General features: G+C 37.6%; 1 protein-coding gene across 1 annotated transcript in view; it reads left to right on the top strand.

Annotated features, from left to right (window-relative positions):
• PELI1 (pellino E3 ubiquitin protein ligase 1) overlaps window positions 1-19,099 on the top strand; it is a 53,705-nt gene extending 34,606 nt beyond the window's left edge. Inside the window, exons 2-7 of the mRNA XM_043468888.1 lie at window positions 3,396-3,535; window positions 6,292-6,421; window positions 13,117-13,218; window positions 15,782-15,979; window positions 16,067-16,255; window positions 16,652-19,099. Of these exons, the coding sequence (XP_043324823.1) occupies window positions 3,465-3,535; window positions 6,292-6,421; window positions 13,117-13,218; window positions 15,782-15,979; window positions 16,067-16,255; window positions 16,652-17,218 (1,257 nt within the window). The 5' untranslated portion in view covers window positions 3,396-3,464 and the 3' untranslated portion in view covers window positions 17,219-19,099. The remainder of the gene's footprint in view (window positions 1-3,395; window positions 3,536-6,291; window positions 6,422-13,116; window positions 13,219-15,781; window positions 15,980-16,066; window positions 16,256-16,651) is intronic.
• Window positions 19,100-19,949: the final 850 nt, after the last annotated feature.

Below are 19,949 nucleotides of genomic sequence, written 5' to 3'. Positions count from 1 at the left end.
TATCTACAGAGAGTGAATGCAAGAGTTACTATCTAGCTGCTGGGCTTTGTTTAAGATCCTAAATAACCATTTCTACTGAAGTATCTTATTAGAGATTTTAGATTATTAGATACAGAAATAGAAACCAAGTTTCAGTGTGTTCCTGTGATTGAATTTTGTTATCTGATAAATATCTCAAATTAGACCTTCTAAGGGATCTAGCCAGAGTAAGAATAATTGGGAACATGTTGTTTTTCTTGGCTAATTTGGCCAGAGGCTCTAGAAAATAGAGTGGTGAGTATATGCCAACCCTACTCTTATTCCTTGTCAAAGCTAGAATTAGTTCCTGTTTTGCTATAGGGGCAATAGGACTAAATCTATAGTGCTGTATGCACATTACTTGTAAATTCATATGTTAGGACTAGATGGTCTCTCGTATATTTTCACCTCCAGTGTTCTCTTCATTTTACTTTAGTCCCTTCATTTTTAGAGATGAGGAAGCAGATTGGTTTATTCAAAGAGAACTAGAACTAGAACATAGATTAATACTTGCTAGCCATGCTAAAAACTAGTGTCAGCCAAATATGGGCATTTATGTGTCATTTTCAGATTTTTCCCATATCTATGTGCTTACTAACCTATTTAATACTGTTGAAATTGACTTCTTTAAATAAGTTCTTTTTAAGGAAATGTTTTGCTGCTATAAATGAAAAACCCCCACTTCCTAAAAATAGTAACTCTAAAAAGGAATCTGAATCAGGACAGTGTTATTAAAACTTAATTTAAATTTTAAATTTAATTAATTCATGTTATTGAAGTTTTAATTCTTACTGTCCTTGGTCAGAAGTGTGCCACAGCTGTGTTTTCATGGTTAGATGGCAGTACATTAATTGTCTAAGAAGAGCTCATTTAAAACCACTGGTTAAAGCTTCTGCTTAAGCTTTTTAAAATGGATTGCTTCTTTAGGAGAGAAGTAAAAGGGATAGACATTCATATATTGATATACAACATAGTGTAGATTAGATGATCTTGTTATATACAACTATAGTTGTGAAACTATAGCACAATATCACAATATTCTGGTTTTATAGAATACTGATGCTGATAAGGCTACAAACCATTTCCATCACCACTGTGGTGCCTTCCTGTTGCTTTTTTGTAGTCACATTCACTTCCCTCCTACTCCTCCCCCCCAGTTTAACCTTTGGCAACCAGTTATCTGATTTCTGTTTCTGTAATTTTGTCATTTCAAGAGTGTTATATAAAAGAAATCATATATGTAACCTTTTGAGCTTAGATTTTTATACTCAGCATAATTCTCTAGAGATTTGTCCATGATGTTTCATGGACCAATAGTTTATGCCTTTTTATTGCTTAGTACTATTCCATAGTGTGGATGTACCACAGGTTAATCATCCACTCAGTAAAGACCATCTGGATTAATTCAAGTTTTTGGCTACTATGAATAAAGCTGCTATAAACTTTTATGTACAGGTTTGTGTGAACATAAGTCTTGATTTTACTACCATGTTCTTTGTTCTTTTCTGGTGTTCCAAGTTTTGTTTTTTTTTTTTATCTTCTGTTTAGAGAATTCCTGCTAACCATTCTATGAGAGTAGCTCTGCTGGTGACAGATTCTCTTAATTTTTCCTCATCTGAGAATGTCTTGATTTTTCTTTCCATATTTGCTGGAACCTGGCTGATAGTTACTTTCTTTCAGCACCTGAAAAACATAGGCCACTTGCTTCTGGCTTCTGTAGTTTCTGGTGAGAAATTCATTGTTTTTCCCCTATACGTAAGATTTAGTTCTTCTCTGACTGCTTTCAAGAAAATTTCTTTGCCTTTAAGTCAGAAGTTTAATTATCATGTGTCTTAGCATAGATTTCTTTAGTTTTATCCTATGTGTAGTTTGTTCAGCTTCCTGAATCTGTGGTTTTGTTTCCCTTTTCACATTTGTTGAATTTCAGTCATTGTTTGAGTACTTTTTCAACTCCACTCTTTCTCCTTTCATTCTGAACGCCAGTGATACTAATGTTATTAATAGGGCCGTTCTGTAGCCCCACAGGTCCATTAGGCTCGTTCCTTTTTTTTCCAGTCTGTTGTTCAGACTGGGTACTTTCTGCCTTCCAGCTCATTCCTTTCCTACGTACCTTCCATTCTAGGTTGAGCCCATCCAGTGAACTTTACATATCTTCTGTTTCTTTGTGGAGACTCTATTTTTTGTTTGTCTCTTTGCTTGTAATTGATTACTGAAATTTTTTATCATGACTGATTTAAAATCTTTGTTAGATAATTCTCACATCTCTGTCATCTAAACTTCTGGCATCTGTTGATTATCTTTTTGCATTGTTTTAATTCTGTCTTGTACTTTATATAATACGTGGCTTTCTTTTGAAAGCTGGACATTTTCGTTTAATGTTCTGACACTCTGAATATCATCCAGACCTCCTATTTTCCCTGGCTTTTCCTCACATTGCTCTGTCAGGGGGGTACAGGGAGCCTTCTTATTACTACCAGGTGGACATGGAAGTCCAGGTTCCCTGCTCGGCCTCCATTGACACCTGAGGGAAGAAGATCCTGCCAAATTGGGATGGAACCCCAGGCTCGCTGCGCTCTCCACTGACACCACTCGGGCAGAGGAGGGGGCGCGTTACCAGCCAACAGGGTGGCCGTGCTGGCTCTCCACTTGGCCTGTTCTGACACTGCCTCCACAAGGGTAGGCCCAGGGGGAGGCCAGGCCGCCTCACAATGGCCTCCTGAGGTGATGTCTGGGCTCAGCACTCAGCTCTTGCTGGTGAGTGCTATGGTGGGGTCACCGTGTTTGCTGTGGTGGTGGCTGAGGAGAGCAGTTATCATCAAAAGCTTTCTGTCTTGCTGAGGCCGCCATTTTCTTGTTCTTCTGACCAGAGAGAGCAGGCATTTTGTCACATGTTTTGTTTTTCTCTCTGCCAGTGGGCATTTCCAGATTGCTAAATTCTTCAGCTTCAGATCTGGGATATATTGATACTAGGCAAAAAGAAGACCCGAAGAACTTGCCACTAAGTTGTTCCATGGGCCCCAAGGCCCCTAGCTGTTCTGCCTTCTCTCTACTTTTCAGAGTCTTCTTCTGCTTTATATATAATGTTCAGGGTTTTGGATTATAATTAGCAGAAATCATAGGGAAAATAATGTCTTCCTCATCATCCTGGAACTGGAATTTACATTTTTAATGTAAAGTTAACATTCCTAAATTTACATTTTACTGTGTTTAAACAGTTATATCAAATATATAACCATTATTGGGGGAAATGTCAGACACTTTATATATTATGTGATAATTTTCATAATATTGTGCTCCCAAGGACTTTTAGAAAAGAACATCTTTACTTAAACTGAAATTCATTGTTCAAATTATTAATGAAAACTTTTCCCCTCTAGGAAATAATGCAAAAGGTGTCCCAAGGCTCCTGACCAGTGAACAAAGATTTGAGAAAGACAACCAAGCTCATGTTTTCTCCTGATCAAGAAAATCATCCATCCAAAGCACCAGTAAAATATGGTGAACTCATTGTCTTAGGGTAAGACTTCTCCATCTGATGAGCATAAAATTGAATGATATATGATAACTTGAACATCTTGGTTAAATGCACTTTTTTTTAGAATTTATATCCTGCCTATTTCTGAAGAGTATTTAAAGCTACAGAGTTATATTACCAAATCAAGAAATTCTTTTAATTCTCATTTTTGTGTCATCCTTTGTGAGTACTCAAATGCTCCATAAACTCTGCCTCACCCTCACCCCTAGAAAAGACAAACCTTCTTAAAGATGAAGTGAAAAATGTACTTGTCTAAAGTCACATAGCCAGTCCATCTGTCTTCCCTATGCCTTTTTTTAGAAAATTTGCCTCAGCTGACTGTACCCAAAATCTCCCCTCTGCTTAGGTCGTTTCACGTAGGTTAGTGTTTATTTGTTCCTTTGCCCTGTGAGACAGATGCTGCCTTCTGCTTTTGGTCCTGTACTTAAAAGAGTTGTATAGACGTGACAATATGATGATTCTGAAGCCCAGGACATTGCTACTTGTTTGCTTCGAAAGTAATTTCATCCATTCTACTCATACAGTCTTATGATTGAGGAATAAATGATTCCATTATTTTAGTTTATCCAGTCTAAACTTGCCACAGCTGTCAAAATGGAGACACAATGTTAGTCTGTTTCTTAGAGATCTCAGAAACTAGACATTGTAAAACTTACTTTCTCCCAACTGTTTCTGTCCTGCCTAAAAAGCAGTTCTAGACATTTAGAACATATTTTAGAATCAGGTTGGTGCAAATTCTTCTTTAACTGAGACTGTGGCCATTGTTTCAGGTAAGAAAGTAAGAAAAACTGGGGAAATAATATGGTGTTACTGAGCTTGGCTGGAAGCCAGGAATCCTGAATTCCAGTACTTTCTCCAACACTGCTGGCTGTGTGGCCTTAGGCAAGTCACTTAACCATTTTGGGTCTTAGTTTCCTCTTCTGTAAAATGACAGACAAGATCAACTAAGGTCCCTTGAGATTAAAGAAAAAAAATTTTTTTTTTCCCTCAAAAACAACTTAAAAGATTGTAAACTTAATATAGGAACTACAATATTACAATTTAAAATCACATAGATTTTGATGTATTAATAACAGATTTTTAACCACCAAAAGCTATTCAAAGTTAAATTCTTCAGCAGGAAATTTGATTCATCTGAAGACTTAGAATTTGAAATTTAGTGTATGGTTTAAACTGACTCTTTTAGCCCAGCAGTTTCTCAGTTAATCTGATAAAATGGTTGTCTCTGTACCTAGCACTTGATGTCTTAAAATGCAAACAATGCTTCTTCTCAACATTTTAGGAGAAGTCAAGCTGGATAAGGTGGTCAGTTTTGTGCTAGTGCTAGTTAGAAAAGAGCTCTGAGCTACAAGAACACAGTGTAGGAAGAGAGAATATGTCCAAAGGAGGAAGGAGGCGTGCTCTGGTAGACAGTAGTGAGGGGCAGTGAGGAGCCCTCAGTTTGTGAGACTGGGGGCAGCACAGTCCCAAGCAGCAAAGTCCAGTATGCATTAGCTGAGGGGCTCTACTCTGAACCTTTAGCAAGGTTAGCAGGGGCTTTTGCCAGAAGAATCAGTGTGTTTTACATTTTACAAAAGTTGTTCAGTGTCATTTCTATATCTGACAACCTTTAAGTAAACTCCGTTCCCTTCCTTGTCAGCCACTAGCGTAGGCCATTTTATAAGCACAGTCTCCTCCACCCTCAAAACTGTACCCATTCCTTGCCTCAGTTTCCCCCCAGATTAACCAATGATAAACAAGAAACCATAAAACCAAATTTGTCGGGCCATAAGGGGACAGTACATGAGGAGAGAGTATTATTAAGCTACTGTTCACGCTTCGGCGAAGCAGTAAAGAATGAAAAAAAGCACACCAAGCACCTAGATTCCAGTTCTAGCTTTGCCAGTGTCACTTGTGTGACCTTCAGAAAATAATGGAGGGACTCAATTCCTCTGAAGAGTAACTTGATTCCTAACCTGTAACAGAGGCAAGTGGTATCAGTTTTGCAGTTTTTATGAGAAAATGGATAAAATAAAGTGATTTGTGAAATAGAACCCACTAGTGTCTAGGACATAGTTAACACCCGGATGTTTGTTTTGGACCTTTTTTCTGTTGGTTCACTCCTTGCTCACTTGCTTACCTTTAGGGCATGTTTATGTTATCATGGAGAAATGGTCATAAGATCTGAGCAACACACGTGTTTAACGGCCACTTAGTTATGCTCAGTCAGACAGGTTTTACTGACTCAACGTGAATGTATACAGGCCAGTAGCTGAGACTGACCAGTCTAAAAATTCCTAATTTCAAAAGTTCAGTTATTTATAAAGTGTTTGGTTCATAGTTAAAGGGAATTCTATTTTAAGCAGGTCATATTTGTTTAAATATGTACTTTTAAAGGTTGTATTACCACATGCAAACATTCACCTTTAAAAAAAATAGAATGAGTCATAAGAAGTCAGATATGCCATTAATCAGCTCTTGATTATCTTAAAGAGGGAAGAAAACTACAAGTAATTTAAAGCTGTGTGTAATCCAAAAGGTACTTCTCTGTGACTTCAGACATAGACAGAAAAAAATCTTTTTTGTTTCACACTCAGGCAGCTGGTCTGGGGATCAGCAGTTGCTAAAAGTTAATTCTAGACACTTAAAATCTGCTAATAATTAATCAGTGGTTGATCCTCTAAGACAAAATAAAGCATTTGTTTTAGAATTGTGTGGTTCTCACATGAGATCATCTAAACTTTTTTCTCCCCCATCAGGTATAATGGGTCTCTCCCAAATGGCGATAGAGGAAGGAGGAAAAGTAGATTTGCTTTGTTTAAAAGACCTAAGGCAAATGGGGTGAAGCCCAGCACTGTGCATATTGCTTGTACTCCTCAGGCTGCAAAGGTAAAACAAACAAAAACTAAATAAATTAACTTGGAGAGATTGAAAGACATATTTGCTGTTTATATTCTCTCGCAGACCCTTCACATTGTATACCAGAAGTTTCCTTTTATTTGGATGGGGGAAGACACTTGGAAGATAGGATATCTAAAAGGGCATAGGACTTTTTTTTTAATGACACATGGGATCCATGAGTAGAAATTAAAAGGAAGTAATTCCTTTTTTGTCATTAAAAAGAAAAGCGGGGGTGGAGGGGGGACAGGGCTTCATCTAGATTTTGGAATTGTGGAACTGCCCTGAGATGTAGTACGTTCCCGCTATTACTCAAGGGACCTCCTTGAGCTGGGCAAGGAGTGTGGTACAGAATATATGTATTCAGGGCCTAGAAACATGTTTGGATGAGATCATTTTCTTAACTAAGTGGTCTTTATCAAAGATATTATATATGCTCTTGTTTTTATTTTTTATTTTATGACCCCCACAGCTTTGTAGCGTAGTGCCTTAAACACGGTTAGTTCAGTCGCTCAGTCATGTCCGACTCTTTGCAACCCCATGAATCGCAGTATGCCAGGCCTCCCTGTCCATCACCAACTCCCGGAGTTTACCTAAACTCATGTCCATCGAGGCGGTGATGCCATCCAACCATCTCATCCTCTGTCATCCCCTTCTCCTCCTGCTCCCAATCCTTCCCAGCATTAGGGTCTTTTCCAATGAGTCAACTCTTCACATGAGGTGGCCAAAGTATTGGAGTTTCAGCTTCAACACCATTCCTTCCAATGAACACCCAGGACTGATCTCCTTTAGGATGGACTGGTTGGATCTCCTTGCAGTCCAAGGGACTCTCAAGAGTCTTCTCCAACACCACAGTTCAAAAGCATCAATTCTTTGGCGCTCAGCTTTCTTCATAGTCCAACTCTCATACCCATACATGACCACTGGAAAAACCATAGCCTTGACTAGACAGACCTTTGTTGGCAAAGTAATGTCTCTGCTTTTTAATATGCTGTCTAGGTTGGTCATAACTTTCCTTCCAAGGAGTAAGCGTCTTTTACTTTCATGACTGCAGTCACCATCTGCAGTGATTTTGGAGCCCGAAAAAATAAAGTCAGCCACTGTTTTCACTGTTTCCCCATCTATTTGCCATGAAGTGATGGGACCAGATGCCATGATCTTAGTTTTCTGAATGTTGAGATTTAAGCCAACTTTTTCACTCTCCTCCTTCACTTTCATCAAGAGGCTTTTTAGTTCCTCTTCACTTTCTGCCATAAGGGTGGTGTCATCTGCATATCTGAGGTTATTGATATTTCTCCCAGCAATCTTGATTCCAGCTTGTACTTCTTCCAGCCCAGCATTTCTCATGATGTACTCTGCATATAAGTTAAATAAGCAGGGTGACAATATACAGCCTTGGTGTACTCCTTTTCCTATTTGGAACCAGTCTGTTGTTCCATGTCCAGTTCTGTTGCTTCCTGACCTGCATACAGGTTTCTCAAGAGGCAGGTGTGGTGGTCTGGTATTCCCATCTCTTTCAGAATTTTCTAGTTTATTGTGATCCATACAGTCAAACCATAATCCCAGAAAACTAGCCAATCTGATCACACGGACCACAGCCTTAAACAGAGTAGATCTTCATTAATTATTAAATCGAATCAAAGCTATGAAAGTAAATACCCAATTGTGTCTATAACACAACTTCTCAGGCGCCTGGCCTACTTCATGCTTCTAGCCCCCTTTTTATTCCCAACCAGAATTTCCAGAAGCTAGGCCACCATTTTAGGACACTTGGGCTTTTCCTAGAGTGATAGACAGTAAGGGGTCATTTCAGATCTTACATTTCTTCTACTTCAAATTTTATAACAGAGACTCAGTTTGTTACTGTGGTGAATGAATAAACATTACAAAGAGTTCTTTACATCTGGAAGTACCTATATCTTTAAGCAGCCCCAGAATGTACATTAATATTATACCATCTAAGGTATATTTTTGTAGATTAAAAATAAATGAGAGCGAAATTGGCATACAGTGCCTTGTTTTAAGTCACATTTCCAGTCCCTGGACTTTCGGCTTTGTTTTATATCCAGTGTGGTGTCTAAGCAAGAGCCCTCGGAGTCTCCTCTTACTATTTAAGAGCCAGGGAATGTAGAAAAGTGACAGTTTCTTTTACGTGTTTCCTTCTGTTCTTTTGCAAAGAAGGGATGTGCTGATAAATAATAAGCAGGTGGTAGAGTGAAAGGTTTATTGATCTGAGAAACTTCTTTCCAGTATTTCCCCACTGAAGTGCTCTTGGCATTTTGGGTGTGCCAGTTCTTCTTTATGCAGGACTGTTCCACCTGTTGCAGGATATTTAATATTAGGTTGGTACAAAAGTAATTACGGTTTCAGACCATGAATTTTAAATCGTTGTAAGTAGGCTCAAGTACATCTTATATTAATCAAAATAGGAACCATTACAGCCAACACATTTTTGGCAATGAGAAATAATTTTGTTTATTCATGTAGCATAAAAATCTGTGCTTCAGGATTCTTGGAAAGCAATTTCTGCCTCCTCCTGGTTGTGGAAGTGTTTTCCCTGCAAAAAGTTGTCAAGATGCTTGAGGAAGTGGTAGTTGGTTGGCAAGAGATCAAGTGAATGTGGTAGATGAGACAAAATTTTGTAGCCCAATTCATTTAACTTTTGAAGCACTGGTTGTGCAATGTGTGGTCGGGCGTTGTCATGGAGAAGAATTGGGCCCTTGCTGTTGACCATTGCCGGCTACAGGTGTTGCAGTTTTTGGTGCATCTCATTGATTTGCTGAACATACTTCTCAGATGTAATGGTTCCACCAGGATTCCGGAAACTATAGTGGGTCAGATGGGCAGCAGGCCACCAAACAGTGACCATGACATTTTTTTGGTTCAAGTTTGGCTTTGAGAAGTGCTCTGGAGCTTCTTCTCGGTCCAGCCACTGGGTTGGTCATTGCTGGCTGTTGTATAAAATCCACTTTTCATCACATGTCACAATCCGGTTGAAAAATGGTTTGTTGTTGTGTAGAATAAGAGATGGAGAAGGCAATGGCACCCCACTCCAGTACTCTTGCCTGGAAAATCCCATGGACGGAGGAACCTGGTGGGCAGCAGTCCATGGGATCGCTAAGAATCAGACACAACTGAGCGACTTCACTTTCACTTTTCACTTTCTTGCATTGGAGAAGGAAATGGCAACCCACTCCAGTGTTCTTGCCCGGAGAATCCCATGGACGGGGGAGCCTGGTGGGCTGCCGTCTATGGGGTTGCACAGAGTTGGACACGACTGAAGTGACTTAGCAGCAGCAGCAGAATAAGAGAGGATGTCACTTCAAAATGATTTTTTTGATTCGCAGTCAGCTCATTAGGCACCCACTTATCAAGATTTTTACCTTTCTAATTTGTTTCAAATGACCACAGGATGGTCAGTGTTGAATTCTTTGGCAAATTCTTGTGTAGTTGTAAGGGGGTCAGCTTCAATGATGCTCTCAGTTGGTCACTGTCAACTTCCGATAGCCAACCACTGCACTCCTCATCTTCAAGGCACTCTTCTCCTTTGCAAAACCTCTTGAACCACCACTGCACTGTACGTTCATTAGCAGTTCCTGGGCCAGATGCATTATTGATGTTGCAAGTTGTCTTTGCTACTTTATGACCCATTTTGAACTCGAATTTAAAAATTGCTCAAATTTGCTTTTTATCTGGCATCATTTCTATAGTCTAAAATAAATATAAAATAAACAGCAAGTAATAAGTCATTGGCAAAAAAATTAAGTGAGAAATGCACATTAAAATGATGTATAATATCATAGCCACATAGAGTTCAACAGTGCAGAACAGCCATTATTTTTGCACCAACCTAATATTCTTAGTCCCTCCCACTGAATGCCATTTCAGCCCTCAATCATTGTGATGGCCAACAAACACAGCCACCAAACACCCCTTACACAGCTGATACTACCTCTGGTTAAGAACTCCTATCCTAGGGAAAATTTCTAAGTCTTACTTCTGTAATTTCCTATTGTGTACTTTTCTTCATGTTTTTACTGTCATACTCCTCATGTTTCATTGCTGGCTCCTTTTCATCTTTACTAGGCAGCAAGAATCTTAGGGATCAAAGATTGACTCTCTGCTTTTTCAATTTTGGAGGAGTGTGTAATGAGGTCAGGAAGAAAACTAACTGTTTAGTCTAGCAGTCATCTGGGATGAGTGCTTAAACCCTGACTTCCAATCCAGTGAGAATTTAACTTGACACAGCTCTGTATTCTCAGTCTGAATAGATCTCATAGTTAAAAAAAGAAAAAACACCCTCAGCCCGCGAGGCCGCGCGCAGGCAGGTCCCGCGCTGCCCCGCGGGAGGGGCCAAAAAAATAAAAATAAAAATAAAAATTAAAAAAAAAAAAAGAAAAAACAGCTTATAATCTCAAAGTACACAAAACCTGTGTTTTTAAATCCCTTTAGCCGTTAAGAATTTATGACCAAAGTACTAAAAAATTATTTCATTGAAAAGTCAGCTGCTTAATGTTGAGATAAAGTAATTATATATTTTTAAATCTTTAAAACCATTTTGTCATGTTTGTGAATGCATCAATGTGTAGTAAAGCCTGTTAAAGTGCATGGGAGTGACCTAAACTGTACTCTTGAGGTCCAGTTCCTCTATAGAGACAGGAGTAGGGAAGGACATATAAGCAGCCTTCATTATATCTGCAGTTTAATTTCTTTTAAAATATCAGAAGCAAAAATGGTATTAGTAAGAATGATAAAAGTTGGGTAGTTAGTACCCAGGTGTTTGTATATTCTTTTTGTATATTTGAAAATTTCACAGTCTTAATTATCTTAAAACTATGAAGACTTTTATCTATTCCAGGTTAGCTACCAATTGAAACCAAGTAAAATTTCATAATACCAAAGTTCTAATTACAAAAGTTTTTTTTTTTCAATTTAGCCTCTTTGCTGCATATAATCATTCTTCTGTGTCTTTCTGTGTTTCTTTTACACAACCTGTTTCCACTTCCTCTGTGCAGGTTTTTCCCCCTCTGATATTATCATCAACTCATATGCATAGAAAACGCCTGAAAACAAAACTGAGAAGTTCTTTTTAGCAATGTTTTTAGTTTGGCATATGTCAAAAGTACAGTCATAAGCATTATATCCATTTCCTTTGGTATGTCTAATCATTCTATGAATTTTTCTGTATCTAGCCTAGCATATGGCAAATACTTGTCATCTATAGAGTCACAGAGTGGCTAGGAAAACCAGTTAACTCTGCTTATTTGTTAACTTTAAACCTCTTTAATTATTAAATAAGATTCCTCTTGTCTTGCAAGATTTTGTATTTTCTCCTTATCAGAGCAGTACTGAGTACTGCTTTCATTTCCTACCTGGGATTTGATTTTTAAGTATCTTATAACTTGAAATACTTATAATGTAGACTCAGATTTTACAGTTTTTTTATACAGTGAACTTATGTTTTTACTCTGTAATTGCTTCAGTGCACAGGTAGACCTCAGATATATTTTGGGTTCAGTTCCAGACCACCACAATAAAGCAAATCACAACTGGTTTCATTTCCTAATATATACATAAAAGTTATGTTTGCGCTATGCTGTGGTCTCCTAAGTGTGCAGGCTTCCCTGGTGGCTCAGATGGTAAAGAATCCACTTGCATTATAGGAGACCCGGGTTCGATCCGTGGGTCGGGAAGATCCCCAGAAGAAGGGAATGGCAACCCACTCCAATATTCTTGCCTGGAGAATCCCATGGACAGAGGAGCAGGCGGGCTACAGTCCATGGGTCACAAAGAGTCGGACACGACTGAGTGGCTGAGCACATAAGTGTGCAGTGATAGCCTCATGAGAGTTACTCAGTTGTGTCCAACTCTTGCGACGTCATGGACTGTAGCCTACTAGGCTCCTCTCTCCATGGAATTTCCCACCTTTGAGCCACCAGGAAAGCTCTTAATTTTAAAGTACTTTTAATGCTAAATGCTAACCATCATCTGACAATGCAGAGTTGCCACAAATCTTCAATTTATAAAATATTCAGTATCTGTGAAGCATAATAAAATGAGGTCTGCCTGAATTCTTCTGCACTCCACTCACTCTAAGAAACTGTCATACAAAGGTTGTACAAGTTATTAATCTCTAAATTTCAGGGGGAAAATATGTCACACATGTAATAAATAGATTACAGTTTTTTAAAGAAAGAATAAAAACCTCTACTTTTCTCATTTGCAATTGATCAAACAGATATTTTATTCAAAATAGCAGCAATGATGTCCTTGATTATGTATTAACATATATATTTTTGTATGTCTGTGTATAGGTGAAATGGATATCAGCACTGACATAAGAGATGTTTTCTTTTGTAATTATAAAATAGTTGACTTACCCTTGAAAGCAGTATGGTGGTATTTTTTTTTTAAACTTTTGTTTTATGTTGGAGTACATATACTCCAATACAAAGTGATAGTGTTGGGTGTGCAACAGTGTGATTCAGTTATGCATTTATATGTATCTCTTCTTTCTCAAATTCTTTTTCCAATTACGTTGTTATAGTATAATGAGCACAGCTCCCTTTTTTTTTTTTTTTTTTGAAAAAAAGGTTATTATCTATTATGGTTATCTATTGTGAAAAGATTATCTGTTTAGACTGAGGTACCTGCTAATTTTTGCTATTAATCTTTTTTTTTCTTAGGCAATAAGCAATAAGGACCAGCATAGCATATCATACACCTTGTCTCGAGCGCAGACAGTAGTGGTTGAATATACTCATGACAGCAACACTGATATGTTTCAGGTATTATAACATCTAAACTTTTTTTCTTAAAGAACAAAAAAAAGTTAAAAACCTGTTGTAATTGACTTTTGCTGTGGTCAGCTTAAAGGTTATCATACTTAATGCATTTCATTAAAATAGATGTTGATTTCTAAACCCCGTGTATAGAAGTCCACATAGCATGGGTAATAGATGGGCTCTGACATCAGAATTTCTGGTAAACATTACTTAGCCACTCTCTGCATCAGTTTCCTCCTATAAAGTGAGATAATAGAACTTCCTTCAGATGACTATTAGGAAGCTTAAATGTGTTAGTCCCTCTGAAGTACTCAGAACTGTGCCAGGTACCCGGTAAACACTTAGCTACTAGTATTGGTAGCTGTAAAAATAATTATCATCTATTATTATCCAAAAAAGAAACCAAGGGATATTTTATACACATTGATGATCTTTTTTGCTATTACTTCTCACTTCCCTCTCTAGGCAACTAAAAGTACAGTTTCTAATTATTCATGAATATCATATATGTGAAGTCAAACTTTCTTCTCAGCACATATTTGGTCAAAGCTAATGGTATAGTAAGTTTTTATTTCTCTCATTCTTGGTACCAATCCAGTACTGATGGTTTTATAAATCGATGATAGAAAAGCCAAACCTTAAAGACATAAGCAAGATTCTTGATTAAGAGAGACATCGTCTCTCTTAATACTGGGTTTTTGTAAAGCCTTGGGCTTTTTTGAAACAAATTTAAATAGGATATAAAGTGCCTAAAAATGTTGTTCTTATGATTATTGTCCCAGTGACTTTTCAGTTTTCTTAACTTTATGAGATAAAATGAAGATGAAAAGGCCTGGAGGTGTCTTTGCTGTAGTCAGTAACAAAAATGTTTCTTTAAAGTCACTGTACACTCAACCCTCTTAATGGAATGCTGAATTTTTTAGAATAGTGGAAATATTTTTAGTTCCAAAGGTTTAAGACCATTTTCTTTAGATACCGTATTCTTAGAAATAAAGAAAAGGAACATCCAAATGTTACATTTTTTTAATCAATAAATTTCCCCCTAAAACTATCCAGACTAAATAAGGACTTTGTACTTAGTGGCAGGGTAAAAACACTAGAGTTTTATCTGAAAGTGTGTTGATAAAAGGAATTCTTAAAGCTCAACTATGCAAAGAACAACTTAAGAGTCATCATCTTTGTAAAGGGTCAGTAGTTTTTCTCAATAACAATTTTCTTTATTTTTTATGATACTACTTGTTCAGTGTTATTTATTTTTGGCTGTGCTGGGTCTTCACTGCTGCCGGCAAGCCTTCTCTAGTTGCAGTGAGCGTGGGCACCTCTGTTGCAGTGAGCGGGCTTCTCATTGTGGTGGCTTCTCTTGTTACAGAGCACAGGCTCCAGGCTCATGGGCTTCAGTAGTTACAGTGCTTGGACCTAGTTGTCCCATGACATGTGGGATCCTCTCAGACCAATGATCAGACCTGGGTCCCCTGCATTTGTAGGCGGGTTCTTAACCACTGAACCACCAGGGAAGTCCTGTGATACTACTTTATAACAAATATATTAATGAACTGATTTCTAAATGTTTAATACCCTGTGATAATTGTCACTTTCGCCATCTCTTCCACCGATTTCATTTTTTCAACTTTCATCTTTCAAAATGAAATTAATTAATTTACTAGCTAGTACATTTGAAGATGTTTTTACTTCACTGACACCTCATCCAGCAGAAGAACTCTGTTCAAGGAAACTTGTCTCTCTGAAATATGGCCAAGAACCAGGAAGAAAACAGAAAAAACATTTAGGCATATAAAATAAATGCCACAGAGTCCATGTACTGAAATTCCTTTTCTCTACTCCCTAGAGAATCCCTTAGGCCATCACCAAGAACCTTTTGAAATACTTTTCCTTGAAGTTTGGTTATCTGATTTCTCAACCCATAGCAGAATTAAGAGTAGCTAGTTCAAGGAGGAATATGCTGCAGAGACATGTATACCCATCAGCAAGAAATGAGAGTTGACAGCCTGACAAAAAAGACAGGAGAAAATCTGTGAAGTAGACGTTAAGACCTCAGAGCACGGCTTTGTAACATTTTAACATAGGGATCAGTGTTCTTCTACACCTTTATAGCACCCAAAGACATCACTGCACTTCAGCTTAATATAAACAGTATTCATAGTGTAATGTCCTGGAGTCATCATAGAAGATTTGCTTTTATGTTCATTATGTTCTGTTAAGGAAACTAGAGTAATATGTGGTAGACATTTTTCTATCCCAAGGGGTTAAAATTAAAATCTGCAGCCACTTAGAAATCTCAGCCATCCTAAACTCTTCATTCCCTGAGGGTTTCCTATATTCTGGGTTCTAAGTTCCTACTTAATTCTGTGCTCTAAGTGATTACTACATCAGAGGAAATCTGACAGATTGGTTTTCAAGGGTATAGATACCTCCAGAGTTAAATGTGATAAGTTTGAGCTTGAGAAATTTCAGAAGCTTGATGATTTCGCCTTATTGTTTGTGCCTTTGAGTGAATTTTCCGCTGTGTTCCTTTCGATAGGTTTATAGATACTTCTTTTTCTCTTAGATTGGCCGGTCGACTGAAAGTCCCATTGATTTTGTAGTAACTGACACAGTTCCTGGAAGTCAAAGTAATTCTGATACACAGTCAGTGCAGAGCACCATCTCAAGATTTGCCTGTAGAATCATATGTGAACGGAATCCCCCCTTTACAGCACGGATTTATGCTGCAGGGTTTGACTCATCAAAAAACATCTTTCTTGGGGTAAAAAGCTTTTTTCCTAAATGTTGCCTTTTACAACCGCTTCTGTTTCCCAGTTTACAAGTAAATAGAAGCTCTTTATTCTACTAGGAGAAGGCTGCCAAATGGAAGACATCAGATGGACAGATGGATGGCCTCACCACTAATGGCGTTCTTGTCATGCATCCACGCAATGGGTTCACGGAAGACTCCAAACCTGGCATATGGAGAGAAATATCAGTGTGTGGAAATGTGTTCAGCCTGCGTGAAACCAGATCAGCTCAGCAGAGAGGGAAAATGGTGAGTACTAAGACATAAACTTCTTACTTAATTACAGTAGACTTCATAGGGTGAGTAAGCTTTCCCAATTTAAACAATACTCTGTGTATTTTCTACTTGTATCTGTATATCTTTGACCAACATATTTACCAAATTGGAAATATTAAGCTGACTGATTATTAGTCAGATGGTTTAATCATAAATTGTCTTTACTATAACTCTGAAAAGATGTGTTACTGTTCAATATTTTATCCTTGATTTTGAAACCTATATTTTTCATGACTGCCATTCAAGTTTCTTCAATAAACAACCAGAGGAAATCTCGATTCTTGAGTAAGAAGCTTGTAAGACCAAAACTCTGAAGTAAAAATCCAAAACTCCATGGTGAATGTGTGTTTTTTGATTCGTTTCCTCTAGGTGGAAATTGAAACCAATCAGTTACAAGATGGCTCATTAATTGATCTCTGTGGCGCAACGTTGCTGTGGCGTACTGCAGAAGGCCTTTCCCACACTCCTACTGTGAAGCATTTAGAAGCTTTAAGACAGGAAATCAATGCAGCGCGACCTCAGTGCCCTGTAGGGTTCAACACACTAGCATTTCCCAGCATGAAGAGAAAAGATGTTGTTGATGAAAAACAACCATGGGTATATCTAAACTGCGGCCATGTGCATGGCTATCATAACTGGGGAAACAAAGAAGAACGTGATGGAAAAGATCGTGAATGTCCTATGTGTAGGTCTGTTGGTCCCTATGTCCCTCTGTGGCTTGGATGTGAAGCTGGATTTTATGTGGACGCCGGCCCTCCAACCCATGCGTTTAGCCCATGTGGGCATGTGTGTTCAGAAAAGACAACTGCCTATTGGTCCCAGATCCCGCTTCCTCACGGTACTCACACTTTTCATGCTGCCTGTCCCTTCTGTGCACATCAGTTGGCTGGTGAACAAGGCTACATCAGACTTATTTTCCAAGGACCTCTAGACTAACAGACAGTTGTCCTGCGGGACTACATTAAACATTTATAAGCTAAGTGATCTGGGCTTTCCAACCTGTTGTCCATGTCACAGTTTTTCTGCTCTGGTCGTTTGCATTAAGATGAAGAATTTTTTTAAACATTTGTAATAAATAGTAGCAATTTCTGAGCAAAAATCTGGGAAACTCAAGCAAAGGGATTTTCGAAAGTACCAGACTTCTGATTTCTGAGTTTTGAAAATATATTTTGAGGAGAAAAAGACATAGTCTAATTTGATGCCTTCCTTTTAGTGTTTTTGAATCACCCATCCTCAGTGTTGAAAAATTGTTTTGTATAACTGAGGGTACTGTTGGTTCAAACTATGTTAGTTTACAGTTTGTTGCAAAATTGTAAAATACAGCAACATGTATATTAACTTTTTTTCTATTTATCTTTATTATAGAAAATATCTTAGAATGTTCCCGATAGAGTAGCATGGTGACGATAGTCTCACACTCCTGGTGGGAATGGTAGTTTAGCAAGCGTAGCTCAAGGATTTGCAGAGTTAGGAAGAAGGACAGGAGAGACTCTCTCCCCACCCCATCTAAATATGAAATTTGGTAAATTAGAATGCTTTGTAAAAACAAATTCATATTAATTATCATTATGTAAGAGGTGTTTGTTTTTAACCACATTAAAGATAATCGGGAAAGAATTTTTTCCTTAATGTTTCTTCCGAGTATAGTACTATAACAAAAGCTTAATGCTAAGAAACATTTTATATGCTCCTTTGAAAATGCAATTTAATCTAGATTATCTATTTTTCTCCCACAGTAACTAATCTGTTTTTAGTATCAGCAGCATTTGGCAAGTTTATTTTTTAATATAAACTGTGGTTCATCTGTTCACTGTTTCTAGAAAAAAATCATTCCCATGAGAAAAAGCATAAATTAACAAGAAAGGAGAGTGACTTGATTTGCTTTTAGAAAAAGAATGCTGAATTAACTATCCTGTATTTGGACTTATTCAGGTGTTAAGAAACGTAAAAAGATTTGAAGGGTTGAGTGACAACAGTGCTCTTTTGTTGTTTTTTTTTTAAATCTTAACAGACCAGCCTTAACTGTGGGTTTGAATCCTAAAAGGACATTTGCCACAGTGTGACTCAAGGAAACACTTGGTTGGCAGGTGAGCACCAGTGACAGCCAGTTGGAGGGACATACTTGCATGGTTAGTTTATTCTCTTAACTCCTGTAAGTTCTTTGCTTTCAGAAGGAAGAAAACATTTTCTCTCCCCTTCCCCCACCCGCCGGTTTTTTGTTTGTTTGTTTATAATACCCACAAGGAAAGGATAGACAGCTGCACTACATCAAACCCTTTGTGACACTTGTAAAAATCAGTACACTTTTAGGTTAGACAGAATCATTTTTTTAATCTTTTGATTTGTTTTCCTTTAGTTCAAAAAGCTGTATTATACTTAATTGACTCTAGCAAGATTTTGTATGTGGTAGCATAGCTTTAATTTATCCTGTTATGATACTGTTCTGAATTTTCTTTTGGTTTTTAAAAAACAAAACCTGTTGCTTAGAAGCCATGAACTATATTACTTTACTTCAACTTGTCAAAATTTCCTTGTTTTAAAAAAATGATCATTTGGGTTCACTCAGGAAATGCATGTCAGGAAACTTGTATTATAAGTTGACTAGTTGTGATGTACCAGTAACTGCTGTTACTCCTTTTTCAAAGATATACAATTGATTTTGAAGTTTTCTGGATTGTCACATGCTTTGTGACTAATGCAAGGAAATCAAGTCCTGTGTTGTATTTGTTCTAGTCATTTCTATTCAGGCTATATATTGTAGCTAATTTTTATTTGCAATTAATTTATTCAAACTAAGTAAATACTTTTCAAAATAGATACTTGAATTTGTTTCTGTGAGTTCATTTTTCCATAACTTAGAATGGGAAACCAGAAGTGAAAACTTGTGGACAAAACGAATCCACACTCCAAAAATATTCACTTGAAATAGATGAGGAGTTTGCATGTGATGTAACTCTTTATTCTCTTAGGAAAGTATCTCTTCCCTGTTAATAAAGGAACTTCTTTAGTGGTTGAGTAAATGCGGCCATTTTCTAAGTTAAACCCTGCTAAAGAGATAGCTCTTAGTAAGTTGCATAACTAGACTGTTTGTTTAAGCAGTGCCTCAGTAATCAGAAAAGGTTCATGTTCTTCCTGAGCTGTCTGAACTTCCTCCTATTGGGAAAAATCTGGTTCACTTTCTATCAAATTAAAGTTATGAAAACTTAGATAATTTAAGTCATCAGTCATATGTTTTTCTGTTCAAGCATCTTAATTGTTCAAGCAGTTTAATTATTAGACATTTTGCCAATGACTAATGGAATACTTTTACTTACTCAGTTGTATTAAGGGAATGTCAGTATTCTGACCAAAAAGAAAAAAGTTGTGTTTAGGTCTCCTAAATGCCTTCTCAAGAAAGATAGTCTGAATGGCTCAATTCTTTTATCAGAGTGATCTTAATATCTAAATCTGTGTTTGATTAAGATTAAATCTTAACCTGTGTCTGACTCTTTGCAATGCCGGGGACTGTAGCCCATCAGGCACCCTCTGTTCTTGGGATTTCTGGGCAAGATTACTAGAGTGGGTTGCCATTTCCTTCTCCAGGTTATCTTGCCGACCGAGGGCTTGAACCCACGCCTCTGAGTCTCCTGCATTGCAGGGGTTTCTTTACTGCTGAGCCAGCGGGGCA

This window comes from Cervus canadensis, chromosome 5 (assembly GCF_019320065.1).
Source record: "Cervus canadensis isolate Bull #8, Minnesota chromosome 5, ASM1932006v1, whole genome shotgun sequence".
NCBI classification, from domain to species: Eukaryota; Metazoa; Chordata; class Mammalia; order Artiodactyla; family Cervidae; genus Cervus; species Cervus canadensis.
Note: the sequence above shows the minus strand (reverse complement) of the source record. Positions and strands in the feature narration are given on the sequence as shown.